General features: G+C 48.3%; 1 protein-coding gene across 6 annotated transcripts in view; it reads right to left on the bottom strand.

Moving 5' to 3' along the window:
- TET3 (tet methylcytosine dioxygenase 3) overlaps positions 1 to 12,724 on the bottom strand; it is a 98,945-nt gene that overhangs the window by 70,933 nt on the left and 15,288 nt on the right. For 5 of the 6 annotated variants that reach the window (XM_036223936.1, XM_016130594.2, XM_016130593.2 and 2 more), the window contains one exon: positions 11,430 to 11,486. In XM_036223936.1, coding sequence (XP_036079829.1) covers positions 11,430 to 11,486 — 57 coding nt within the window. Of the gene's footprint in view, positions 1 to 11,429; positions 11,487 to 11,807; positions 11,935 to 12,724 lie in introns of those variants that run through there. The other variant, XM_016130596.2, reaches the window with a different exon arrangement.

The following is a 12,724-nucleotide window of genomic DNA, read 5'->3' as shown; positions in this document are numbered from 1 at the left end:
TAATAGAGATTAATATTGATAATATATTCAGAACTTTTATGGATCAATAAAGACAACCTAATTAAGAGTAGATAATAGATATAATGTGATACACAGAATGTAAAATGGTTAACATTTAAAACATTCTCAAGTTTACTAATAAAATGAGATACCGGTTTCACCTAACAAACCGGCAAAAATTAAAGACTGATAATTCTTCATTCAGTGTAGCTGGGACAGTAAATTTGATAGAGATTACCAAATTACCTTTTGGGAGGGTAATTTGGTAATGTCAATTAAAATTCCATTAGTATGATTTTGTCCTATTTAAATAAATAACCAAAAAATATATGTGTAAGTATATAAATTACCACATCATTTATAATTGCCAAAAATTGAAGCTGTTAATGTTCATCAATAGGAAACAAATCACAATAAACCTGTAAAATGAAAGACTCCACAGCCGTTCAAAGGGCTAAGATAGATGTACCTACATGGAAAGATGTCCTCGACATATTCGTGGGCAAATAAAATACCAAAATTAAAAATGTACGATATGAACACATTACTGTGGGAAAGATAGTAAGTTCACGTACTCATTATAAAGTCTGGAAGGAGAATAGGGATGTTCAGTTTCCCACTCATATACTTTTCATATTCTTTTATTTCTTTAAACTAGCGTGTATTACTTTTATTTAAAGTCCAAAAACTTTTCCCATTTTTGGGAAAAAAAATACTGTTACTGATTTCTAAGTTAAACTCACAGCCCATCCCTTCTGTCCTCGACCTATACCTATGGCCTTTACTGCTATCTGTGGAGCTCAGATAAAGGGAAGAAAGCCTGTCTCCCAAGGTGCTGTATTTTCCATTGAATGTGACCCCTGGGCTAAGTTCTCTGCTGACTCAAACATTTTCAGGCTAGGTGCAGAAGGTTCCCTTACCCCTCCAGGACCTGCTGGACCCAGAGAGGGGAGACCATCCATGTTTTCCCAGTTGAGATAATTGGTCCCCTACACTCTGTACTCTGGGGGTTATGGAAATGGATTTTTGATGGAGCTCTGGAGGCTGTGCCCAAGAGATGCCCATCCTGTTTTTCTTGGAACTATGATCCTTCTCCCTTTTCCCGCTGTGCTCTGCACCCTAAGACACTATTCCCAGCCCAAAGGACACCAATTGGACCATTTCTTCTAGAGATGCATGAAAGCAGAGAGCAAGATGAACCTGCAGCCTAGGCCAGCTGAGCTAAGTAAGCCATGAGCTCTGAGTCAAAAGCTCTTTTATCCTCTCTCTCTCTCTCACTGTCTTTAGCTTCTAGCTTCATTTCCTCTGGTGTTAATGTGTGAGGCTTTTCTAAATACATCTAAAACTTTCATTTTGGCTTGGGATATGCTCTGGTCCTAGGCAATAGATTCAAACTGATTTTGCTTTGGTTAAAAAAAAAAAAAGTTTTCCACAGGTCCTGGCTACTAAACTGGTAAGCTATTGCTGGGTCCCAACCCAGGCGTTTGGAGACAAAGCCCTCAAGAGTAACCAAGCACTACGCTGTCTGGTTTTGCATTGTATCGTGTACAGCGATTCTCCACGGGGCCTTTGTTTGGAGGAAAAGGAGTCAGGCTAAATCAGGACGTCGCACTCATACGTTGGGTACACCACCAGCTACCCCCCAAGAGCTCTAGCAGGCAAAGAATATCAAAACCTAGACAATGAGGCCACAGTAGAACTTAGAGAAAAGGTCATTTTTAAATGTGTTTGTGATCAAAGAAAAAAAGTAGAAAAGAACAGAAAAAGTAGAGTGTTCTAAGGATCCAACTGAGAATCTAGAAAAAAGCATACCAAATTAAACCTAAGGAAAAGAAGATAAATACTAATGCGGAAATTAATGCTTTAGAAAACAGCACAACTCACAAGTCTCTGCACTTTTAAATTAAACTCTGGCAAAGCTAATGAAATAAAAAATAATATATAACATTAGAAATTAAGAAAGTGAAAAGAATCAGATACTGAGTGAATTGGAAAGCAATAACTGTGTACACATTATGCCATAATTGAAAACAGATTACTTTCATGGGAAACACAAAGTAAACATTTTATACTGATAGTCACCTGGGGGTGGGGGATTAGAAAGCTGCAAAGACCCGTCCCTCAAGAAAGGTACCAGGCTCAGATGGTTTCAATAGATTTTTTTCAAATCCTTGAGTAATGAAATTATTAAACTATTATTTCAATTGCTCCGTGGTTTAAAAAAAGAATAAATGTTCACTATCTGTTCTATGAAGTTACTCTAATACCAACATCTGACCATGAAAACACAAAAGAAAAATTATAGGTCAATCTCATTCAAAAAGATAAGTGTAAAACTTCCACATTAATAATTCGAATCAAACAGCACGTTAAAAAAACACCTCATTATCAAGTATGGTATATCCAAGGAGTGCAAAGATAGTTCAACATTAAGAAATGTATCAACATAATTCATCTTATTAAGAGGCAAAGGAGAAGTATAATTTCATCTTCAAACCATGCTCAAGAGATATGACAAAATGAAACATCCACTACTAAGAGGGAAAAAAATTTTTTTTGACAAAATAGAATAGGAGACCATTTCCTTAAAATGACACAGAAGACCTCAATCAAACAGCAACACCAAGCTTACTGGTGAAACACTAGAGATGTTCACATTAAAGTGAAAAGGAAACAAATCACTGTCCTCTGTTTAACATAGTTGTCAAATGAATTTAACATAGAAGGATGGTCCTAGGAGAGGGGCAGTAGTTTTACTAACAAGGGGCTCAGCTGATGTCAGATACCCCTGGCCTCCATTCCAGCTCCACCCCCTTGTGAAATATCAACCCTTGGTCACGCTTGGCCTTAATCCATTTCCTTATCTGAAAGGTGGGGCTACCACCACTGGTCTTGGAGTTGTCATGAGAATTAGGGAGCAAATAATGAAAACTTTGCCTCCATGTACCCCACACACTGTAAGTGCTCCACAAAGAGCATTACAGTTAGTCATTATGTAGGGAAAAGCGGGCTACAGTGCAGCATGACTATTTTCATAAACAGCACAAAACAAATTCATGTGGAGACAAGTCTGGAGGGATGCCCCAGGTAACAGTGGTTAACTGGGTTGGTTGTGAAACTATGGGCAAATTCCTCCCCTCCTCTTTCTATTTCCCAATATTTCCAAAGAACATGTACCACCTGTCTAATCAAAAAAGAGGGAAAAAAAGCCAAAAAATGATATAGAGTTTCAGATTTAGCCAAGATTGAGGACTAGCAAGCCTAAAGGCCAAGGTGGAAAAGGAACTAAGGGTGATGGGGGAGAGGGTAACAGCAGGCAAGGGGGCCTGCAGGATTCCTCTGCCCTGCGCCCTGTCATGGTAAAACCAACTCAGCCTCAGGAACACCCACACAGGTGTCTAAAGGTTTTCCTGGCAAAGAACAAACTGAAGCCCTCCAGGCCCAAAACCAACACACAGCGTGACCTAATTTTGCCCAAATGCTATAGAAATTCTTGGATTGGAAAAAACAGCGGGAATGGGGTAGGGGTACTCATTTCTTGAGCCAGGTGCTGGTCCCTCGGGTGTGCTTATTTCGTGAAAACTCACTAAGATATACACCAGCAGTCCCCAATCTTTTTGGCACCAGGGACCAGAATCTAATGCCTGATGATCTGAGGTGGTGATGCTAGCTAGCGCGGGGCAGCAGCTACAAATACAGATAAAACTTCACTGATGAGCCCACCTCCTGCTGCGCGTCCAAGCTCCTATCAGGCCATGGGCAGCACCGGTCCATAGCCCCTGATGCACACACCATGTGATTTTATGTGTGTGCTAGTCTTCAAAAGTTTTTAAATAATTAGAAACTAAGAGGAAAACACTCAGTTTCTCTCATTTGCAACAGAGTTTCCCTCAAATTCTGGTTTTAATGAATCTGAACTTGTGGGTCAGTTTCATGAAACATAATATTCGATCCAGTATTTTTGTCTGAATTTTCATTTTCTTAATTTTTCCAGATTCTTTATTGATTATCACTAAAATTATCAAGGGATGAGAAAAAATTTCTGGGGCAGCCCAGGTGTATGGGAGACATAGGGAAAGCCTCACTGGATGAGGGCAGTGGCTTCTTAACCCTTAGGGCACATGTGAATCACCTGGGGAGCTTTGAAAATTGCTGGGGCCTGGGCTCCACTCCAGACCAATTACATCAGACTCTCTGGGGCTTGAGCCCAGACATTGATATTTTCTTTTTTAAAAGCTCCCAGATGATTCTAATATACAGTGAAACTGGAAGCCACTAAACTAGTTGAACCAGAGGGAGTGGCCATTGAAAACTCTCTAGGCAAGCTGAAGCATGCGTGGCCCTGCCGATCCTGGTGGAGGCTGTTGGGGTGGGAGCTGGTGTTTTGAGGTGAAGTGCCCTGGCACTTACCCAGGTCCTCCTCCACATCTCGCTTCCCTCAGACCTCAGGCAGGGACGCAATGGAGGAGGCGTCCTCTGGAAAGTGAGGGGAAGGGGTGTTCCAGGGGTTGGACACAGAACCCTGGGCACTGGCTCCCACTGGGTGTTCAGACTGCTCTGGACCATTTGCCAGTACAACCCCAAGACATACACCACTCCAACCACACAACCCCAGAGCTAAGCCCTAACTACTACCCAAGGTCCAAATGACACCACTGGGAACCCACAGCTAGAAAACAGGAAACCAAGGAGAAATAATAGTGGGAAGAAAGGCCACAGGGCAGAGGTCAGCATATACCTTAATCATCAGGTGTGACCTGGCTTAGAGAAAAGTAGCAGCGCCAGTGAGGAGGGGGATGCCACATGGCTCACCTGCCCAGAGCTTCCAACACTAATCTCTGGGGCTCCCACGCCACCCTCCTCCTGCATCCACTTTACCTAACCGTGCCACAGGAACCTACAGGTCTGAGCCCAGCAGATGACTACTATCTTGGCCCAGCAGCCACACAGCACTTACAAGCTCCTAGATAATTCTCACACAAGGAGTCCTTGGCCCATGCCCCACAAAGCAGTGCCCTCAGAGGCCATCTCTGCTGAGTCTAGAACTTAAGAGCTGAGCTCAAAGCATGAGGGGCAAGAGTGGGGATGGGCTGAGGCGGTGAAGAGTGTCCTAGGATGGGGAGAGAAGGGTCACAGTGCCAGGTAAAACAAGGTGGGCATCTCTTGGGCACAGCCTCCAGAGCTCCAACTGAAAATTCATTTTTGTACCCCTCTGAGCAGAGAGTGTACAGAGCAATGGTCCCAATTGGTAAAGCATAGTCTCCCCTCTCTGGGTACAGCAGAGCCTGGTGAAGTCAGGAGATGCCCTCTGTACCCCAATCCTGAACTTATTCAAGCGAGCAGAGAAGTGACTTGTCCCAAGGGCCACACTCAAGGGAGAGGTGCAGCAGAGGGAGTCTGCTGGTGATCCAGCCTGGGCTCTCAGCCCGAGCCCTTTCAGGGTGTCTGCCTCTGCCAGGAGTTACGAGCCTCCCCAGTTCTTCCCCCTTCTGCACAGCGGCCAGCAGGAATCAGAGATGGAACCTTTCTAAGGTACAGAAAACGACTCCTTCTGGTTAGCAAGGCTGGGACCCAAGGCCCACAGGCTAAGACTCCCTAAGTGGGTGTTGGGGGCAGTATCTATGCTTCAGAGGAGGGAATGCAGGAAAACTCAGTCAACGGGCAGGGAGTTTAAGAGCTCACTGTCAGGGACCAGTTGCAAACCCCTTCAATGTCTTTGTTTCCTTGCAAAGCCCATGAGGTTAGGATTACACTGAAAAATGCCTGGAGGCGGGGTTGAGAAATCCAATTACTTAAGTACCAAGGGCACAAGAGTTCCAGGCCACAAAGGTAACCAGGATTTGCTCAGACCCTAATCTTACTGTCCTTGGGATGTTTCCCTCTTAAGGAATATTTTTGTGGCAAGTCTGTTACCTACCCTTTAGCCCCTTCCCCACTCTCCAGACTAAGATGAGGCAGCTGGAATAGAAGGAGCTTAGTAATTTTACTTTTTAAAATCTAAATTTTAGCATCTTGAATGAAAAGGCCAAAGATCCTCAGCAGGGATCTTTGTGGGTGAGGGTGGGTGGCATAAAGTTTGCATGCCCAAACTCATGCAATCAAAAATACTGGAATGTCTGTCCTCACAGAAACCAGGGCAGAGTTTGTGATCCACCCTCAGAGGAAAACGGTTCTGTCTCTAGATTATTGAGAGCCACCAAATGGGAAAAGCTCAAAATTTAAGGTGCCCGGCCTGAGGCAATGGAGCTTTAGTACCTTGCAGGACCCAAATCCACTCTGGCATCTACAGGAGACACGATCTCCCCCTTAATTGTTCTCTCCCTCTAAGTCAGGGAATTCATATACTCAGACACACACATACATGCACACAGTCCTGCCTCTTCCAGTAGCGGGGGGTTGGGGTGGGGCTCTGCAGGTTCTGACACTTCTCCATTAGAATCTGAGACTTGCAAAGATGAACCAGCAAACAGGAGGCATCCTTATCTACAGAAGCTGAGGTGCAAGTAAATCTTTTGACAGACTCTGAGAAAATCTCTGGTATAGCAATATCTCTTCTCTTCTAAGTGATGCTCTCTGTTCCCAAGATGGGTAGTACAGAAGAGAGGAAGTCATGTCCAGAAAAGGGTGGAATGGTCAAAACAGAGACCCTCTGCTGTCCCGGAAGCAGAGTTCAAAAATAATGCCTATAAACTGTTTACCACCAGTCCACCAAAACATAAACACAGGAACCAAGGGTAAACCTTTAGAAGCAGTCACAGAGATTTGAACCTGCCACAACATCCAACAGCAAGTTCACTGGACTCGCCTCCTCCAGTGGCTCACAGACCAGTCTGAATGGTACTGAACTTCTGAGCCATGTGTGGCGCAAGCTGCGAACTACTTGTATAAAGTAGAACTGAATATTGGTCTGCAACATTTTGAAAATGAAATGAAATGAAGGAAAGAAAAAAAGAAAAGAAAAAAGAAAAGAGAAAGAACAGACTGGCCCTTTACCACATTTAGTTTGAGAAATACTTTAGAAGGCAACCCTTTCATTTTACAGAGGAAAGTAAAATCCAGGGACATTAAGTGACCTCCCATTGACTAATGACAGAGGGAGCAGAGTTGGGAATAGACAGGAAAAGAAATAGGACAACTGTACTTCTCGCCCTCCTCATCTCAGCCAGAGGTCTCCGGGGGAGCAAGCCCCTGAGCAGTCAGGGCTGCAGGGCCCATAAACGACCCCAGTGCGTACAAGGCAATTTCAGGTTCCAGGTAACACGCCCGGAGTATTTCTATCCAGCCTTACCTGACTCTCAAACCCTACACATCTAAAGCTGACACTTCCCTTTCAAAACTAAGCTCTCTTTACAGCCATTCCTTTTCTGATCCCACTACCCCAATCTGTAATTGCCAGATCCCAGAAACACTAACTTATTAAAAACATGGATGGCATCTTGATTCTTTCTTTAAAGTCCCTTGAGGTCCCCTGAGCCAATGATGAAAGCAAAGGTAAAGACCTAGGCATAGTTGGGGGTGAAGGGTCTGCCAGGTGCAAGTTCATAGCCCCAAATACAAAGATCAAAAGTCTTCATTGTATTTTAAAAAAATGAAAACTGCCAATGCTGTGTGCCCACTTAAGAGTTATGGTTCTAGGTAATTTAGTCGATATCTCTTGCTTCCAGGGGCATTGTAAAAATCAAATAATAATGATTTCTCTTAATTTTCAGGACCCAGTACTGTACCTAGAACATGGTAAATGCTCAGTAAACACTGAAAGACAAAGGGAGGAAGAAAAGGAGAGAAAGGGAATGGGGATGGGGTCTTAGTCCTAGAAAGCATGATAATCTATAGATTCTATTCATCTAAGCCATCTCTGTCCCCTATCTGCCCAAAGCTTCCTAAACTAACCCACAAGGAAGCCATCTTCTTCTTAGAAGCTGTGGACATGCTGGGAACAAGAGGGGAGTCCTCAGCTGACTGCCAGATGCCCAAGTGTGAGAGCAAATAAGGCCAAAAGCCCAATAGGTCAGACAGAGAGACCCAAAAGCTGAGCTGAACCAAAGCCCCACCACATTCCCTGTCCCCACCCCCAGCCAGCCAAACCATTTACTACAGCTTGCGGGGGGGGGGGGGGGGTGTTGGTAGTATGGGAGGGGACTTGGCAAAGACCATTTCTAGCAGAAATGTCCATCTGCAACTGGAGGGAACCCAGGGCCTGGGCCCTCCTCAGGGAGCCAGTGTGAAAGCTGCAGGAGCCCTCACAGGGATTCTGGGGACACCACGGTGGGGAGGAAGGCTCCCCCTTCGGCTCACTCACCTATCTTGCAAAGTCCTTTCCCTCTCTCATGACATTTGAAAACTGGTGAGGAGTCCCCAGGAGGTGGAGCTGAGCCCTGGAACTCTAAGTTCATGTTATGCATGAGGGAAGTCCCTCCCCCCCTCCCCAAACTCAACCTGGAAATCCTCCTGGTTGGCTCCCTTCCAGCTCCAGTCCGACAAGTTCACCTGCTGCCATCTCTCTCCAAGTTCAAGACTGCTTGTAAATGCACCTCAGAGAGCAAGAGTGGGACAAAGGGCTGCAGAACGGTAAGAGCAGGCAAAGCAGGCAAAAAACTGGTAGGAGTCACCCAAGGTGTGTGGAAAGTCAAGGGTCATAGACTGTCGACAAAGGAGCACTTTCGCAGTGGTCAAAAGAAGAGACAGAAGGCAGAAATCCTGGGCACAGTCCCAAAATAGTTTCCAGACATCCTCAGCCAGTGGAGGATTCCCAAGGGGCAGCACATGGGAGCAGCGTGGGAGACTGAAAGCCAGGCGGCCTGGTGCTCTCGGCACTGGGCCCTCACTGCCAAGAAGGCGGTGGCAGCAACAGTGTGTGCTCTGCTCTGGCATGCTCCTTGGGATATCATGGGTAGACACGTAACACACTAGACGGTAAAATGACAACTTGTGTTTATCAAGCTCAACTCTGTACACTCTACATCATGGATATTCTTGAAACTCTGGCAGGACTTGGCACACAGTAGATAAGCACATTCCAGTAGATGACTACCCACTGGCTGCTGAATACCATTCACCCGAAGGCTTTCCCAGCCTGCACCTACCCCATGGGAACACATACTGTGAGACCCCTTTGCCCTGTGTTCCAGAGTCCTGGCCTGACCTCAAAATGAGCTCACATACCAGACACAACTTCCTACACCATGACCTGCTGATAGAAGAGGATCTGGCCAAACTACCTCAACCAGGGTATGTAGGACACTGTACCAAATAGGCCGCTTAAGTGGGGGGAGGGGAGTAGCACCAGGAACAGGGGGCTCAGATCCCACTGCTTGCCAGCAGTGTCCAAGTGGGCCAAGAGGAAGTGATGATTCTTCAACAAACAACTTAACAATAAAAACAAGCACAGGCACAACCTGTCAAAATGCAGCCAGTTCAGGCTCCATTCTGAGATGGGGGAAGAAGGAAGACATTTTTAAAGGGCTTCCCCTGGTTTTCCAAGTAGCCCTAACAAATGTCCACAACATTAAGGGTCAAGGTACAGGCTGGGAGCTTTTAGCAGGACTGCAGGGCCAGCAGAGAGAAATGGAGAACACACTTGGAAAGAGGTTGAGAAGCCATCGCTAGGCAGGAGGGAGGGGGTGCTTTCGGGAGTAAACAAAACTGCCAGCAGTCCTTCCTCCCAACAGAGAAGAAAGCTCTGACTGACAAGGCCGGAGACACACAGGAGAGAGGAAGCTGCCCCCTCCCTGAGCCCATCTGTCCTCATCCTCTTGTCCTGCTTTCCCCAGGGTGGGGGACAGAACAGGTGCACTCCATGATCTCTGTGCTCACAGTCCTCAACAGCACACACGGTGATTACAGCTCCCCAGTCAGCAGTGGGAGGCCAGGGGAGGAAGCAGAGGTGGAACCTGGGGGTTTTGCTCCGGAGAAGAGAGTAGAGTGAGCTCACAGCTCTCTGCTCTCCACCCACAGAATCACCAGTATCAACAACTTCTGCTTGCCTCAGGGGCCTCCCACGGTCCCTTCCCAGGTGATCACCCCCACCTCCTAGCTTCGCCAAGGCATATCCAGCTCCCCAAGGGAGCTAATGCCACCTGGCTCTTCTCCTTCCCCCAGAAGCTGCTCCAGAAGCAAAATTCTTGCCCTCCCCCAAGCACTTCCTTGTCTCCAGTTCCTTGGGAGGAGGTCAAGGAACCACCCTGGCTTCTGATCCACCCTGCAGCCTCACCCAGGAACCCCCATCCCACATGGGGAAGCAGAGCCCCTCCCTGCCAGCATCCCCACCCAGGCAGTGGGGTGGCAGAGTGCCACTTCCAGCACCTCCACAGAGCTTCTCACAGCTTTCCCAGGTAGCAAGAGTAGAATTTTCAGAGAGGAGCGTCTGGGGACAGGAGCAGCTCACCTACAGGCTACCTAAGCAACCAGATCCTCTTAGCTCCCCACAGGCTCTGGGAGCCCAAGGGAAAGGTAGAGCTGAGGCAGGGTATGGAAGGGGCTCTCTCACTCCTGGGAAAAGTCCCATTAAGTCCTATCCCCTCACTACTTCCCCAGCCTTTCTGCTCTGGACTTGAGAGGCAGCCACATGGAGCTGCCTCTCACTCCGTTTTCTCTGCCCTGGGCCAGGAGAGGATACTGCTGAGTAATCCCAAACTCCCCATGGGTCCCCAGCCCTGAAAACACGGGCAAAGCCCAAGGAGACTCACTGATCTTGGTCCCTGTCAACCAAGGAGGGACATCTGTGTTTCCTAGTAATGGCTGATACCCTACCAGACCCTGCCCTGCCCCAAATATCCCAGCCCTGGCCCTCAGACAACCACATGGAGAAGCTCAATACCCCCTTCTCCGCTTCCAACTCACCTGGTAGCATTTCCTTCCCAGTCCCCCAGACACCAAGCCACACAGTAACAGCAGCCACCCACCAAATTCCCAGTCATGATGTTGCATCAGCCCCCACCCTACCCAAAATATCCTCACCCCCACCACCTCCTTTCCTCTCCAGCCATCTCCATGGTGACAGCAGCATGACTAATGACACCCTATCAGCTTCAGACTCAGGAGCTCAATTCCCCCTCCCCCTTACCCCTTACCCCACCCAGGGATTTTCTGCAGATTGGATGCAAACCAACAGTGCCAGGGACAGTCTCAAGAGATTTCCAGAGGCAAGGGTAGGGAGTGGGCTGAATGTCTTTAAAAAAAAAAAAAAAAATACAGTTCAACAAACCCAATCACAACTGCACCCAAACCATCCAGCTGAGAAAGCAAAAAGAATCCAAACAAAACCCACACAGGCCTGAGAATTCATTGGCCACCCGCACCCCCGCTGCCCCTCCCCCCTCAGCTGCTGCTACACACAGTGGGAGATTAAGGGATCACCAGAGGAGACCCTTTATTTTTATCCAATCCAGTCATACACTTCACCCCCCCCCCACACACACACACACAGGTACCTTGACAGCAGCCCCTTGTCCCCACGGCCCAGGTCCTTCACCAGCCTTTATTTCCACCTGCAAAAGAAGCCAGAGAGACTGATGAGCCAGGATGACAGCAGGAGAGAAGCAAACTCCTTCTGCTGCACCCCTGACACCGCTGCGGGCAAGCGGAAGGATGGGAGGGATGGGGCCTCGGAAAAAGAGGACAGCAGGGACCATCTTCCTGCCTCCAGCTGCCGCCCAGACGCGCTGCTGTGGAGGGGCTCGTTCGCCTTCCAGTGTTTTTGTTTTCATTTCTCCTTTTTCCACCCTCCTCAGAGCCACACACACACACAAGGTACTGCCTCTCCTCTTGTGTCTGGGCTGGCCTGTCCCTCCCTGCCCTGCCCGCTCTACCTCGGCCGGCCTCCTCTGGTGCATGGGCCGGCGGGCCTCCCATTATCCCCGCCGGAGCGCACGGAGGGAGGCACTGCAGAGGAGGCGGCGGCCAGCTGCCGGCTTGGCTCCCCTCCCCGCCGCCGGCGAGGCTGGTGTGGAGGGGGCGGCGCGCACGCCAGCCAATCCCCGCGGCTGGCCAGGCGGGGGCAGGGCCGCCGGGGGCTGGACCTGCCCAACCAGGAGGCGGGGGCACTGCCGAGGGTGCCGCGGAGACGCACTGGCTGCAGCCCAGGCCCGCTGCTGCTCCCGGGCCGGCCGGGGATCCCAGGTCACCCCACCTCCTCCGAGTAGGGGACCCCGAAGGTAATGCCGGAGGCATCCTCTGCATCTCCAGGGTCAAATGACTGACCACGCCTGGGGTGGAGCGGACGCTGGTGAGATTCTCCCTCCCACAACTGTCTAACCCCAGAACACCAGGCAACTGCCTCACCCAGTGCCAGCGCTGTAAGAACAAGAGCAATAATAGCTCCTGCAATCTTAGAAGAAAAAAAAAAAGGCACCTTGGCAGTATGAACCTTTACCCCATTTTGCAGATGAATTGAGGCAAAACAAGTGAAGTAACTTACCCAAGGTGACACAGCCAGAAAACAGCAGAGTTGGGACTCCAAGCCAAGTCTGTGTGCTCTCAACACCACGCGCTTAACCCTATGCAGTCCTACTCCTCCCTCCCTCCAACACCTACCTCGAGAAAAGACTACGAAAAAAGACTTCTCGAAGCTCACAATGCCTGTGGCTCAAAGCCTCACCAAGCCAGCCTGGCTGTCCCCGTGCACACAAACACCCACACCTCGCCTAGGATGGCTCATCCTTGTGACTGAACATACCTGCCTCATCCAGACAGCCTCCCCACACCACCACTCCAGATGCTTCTTCCT

The sequence above is a fragment of the Rousettus aegyptiacus genome, unplaced genomic scaffold (assembly GCF_014176215.1).
Source record: "Rousettus aegyptiacus isolate mRouAeg1 unplaced genomic scaffold, mRouAeg1.p scaffold_m13_p_7, whole genome shotgun sequence".
NCBI classification, from domain to species: domain Eukaryota; kingdom Metazoa; phylum Chordata; class Mammalia; order Chiroptera; family Pteropodidae; genus Rousettus; species Rousettus aegyptiacus.
Note: the sequence above shows the minus strand (reverse complement) of the source record. Positions and strands in the feature narration are given on the sequence as shown.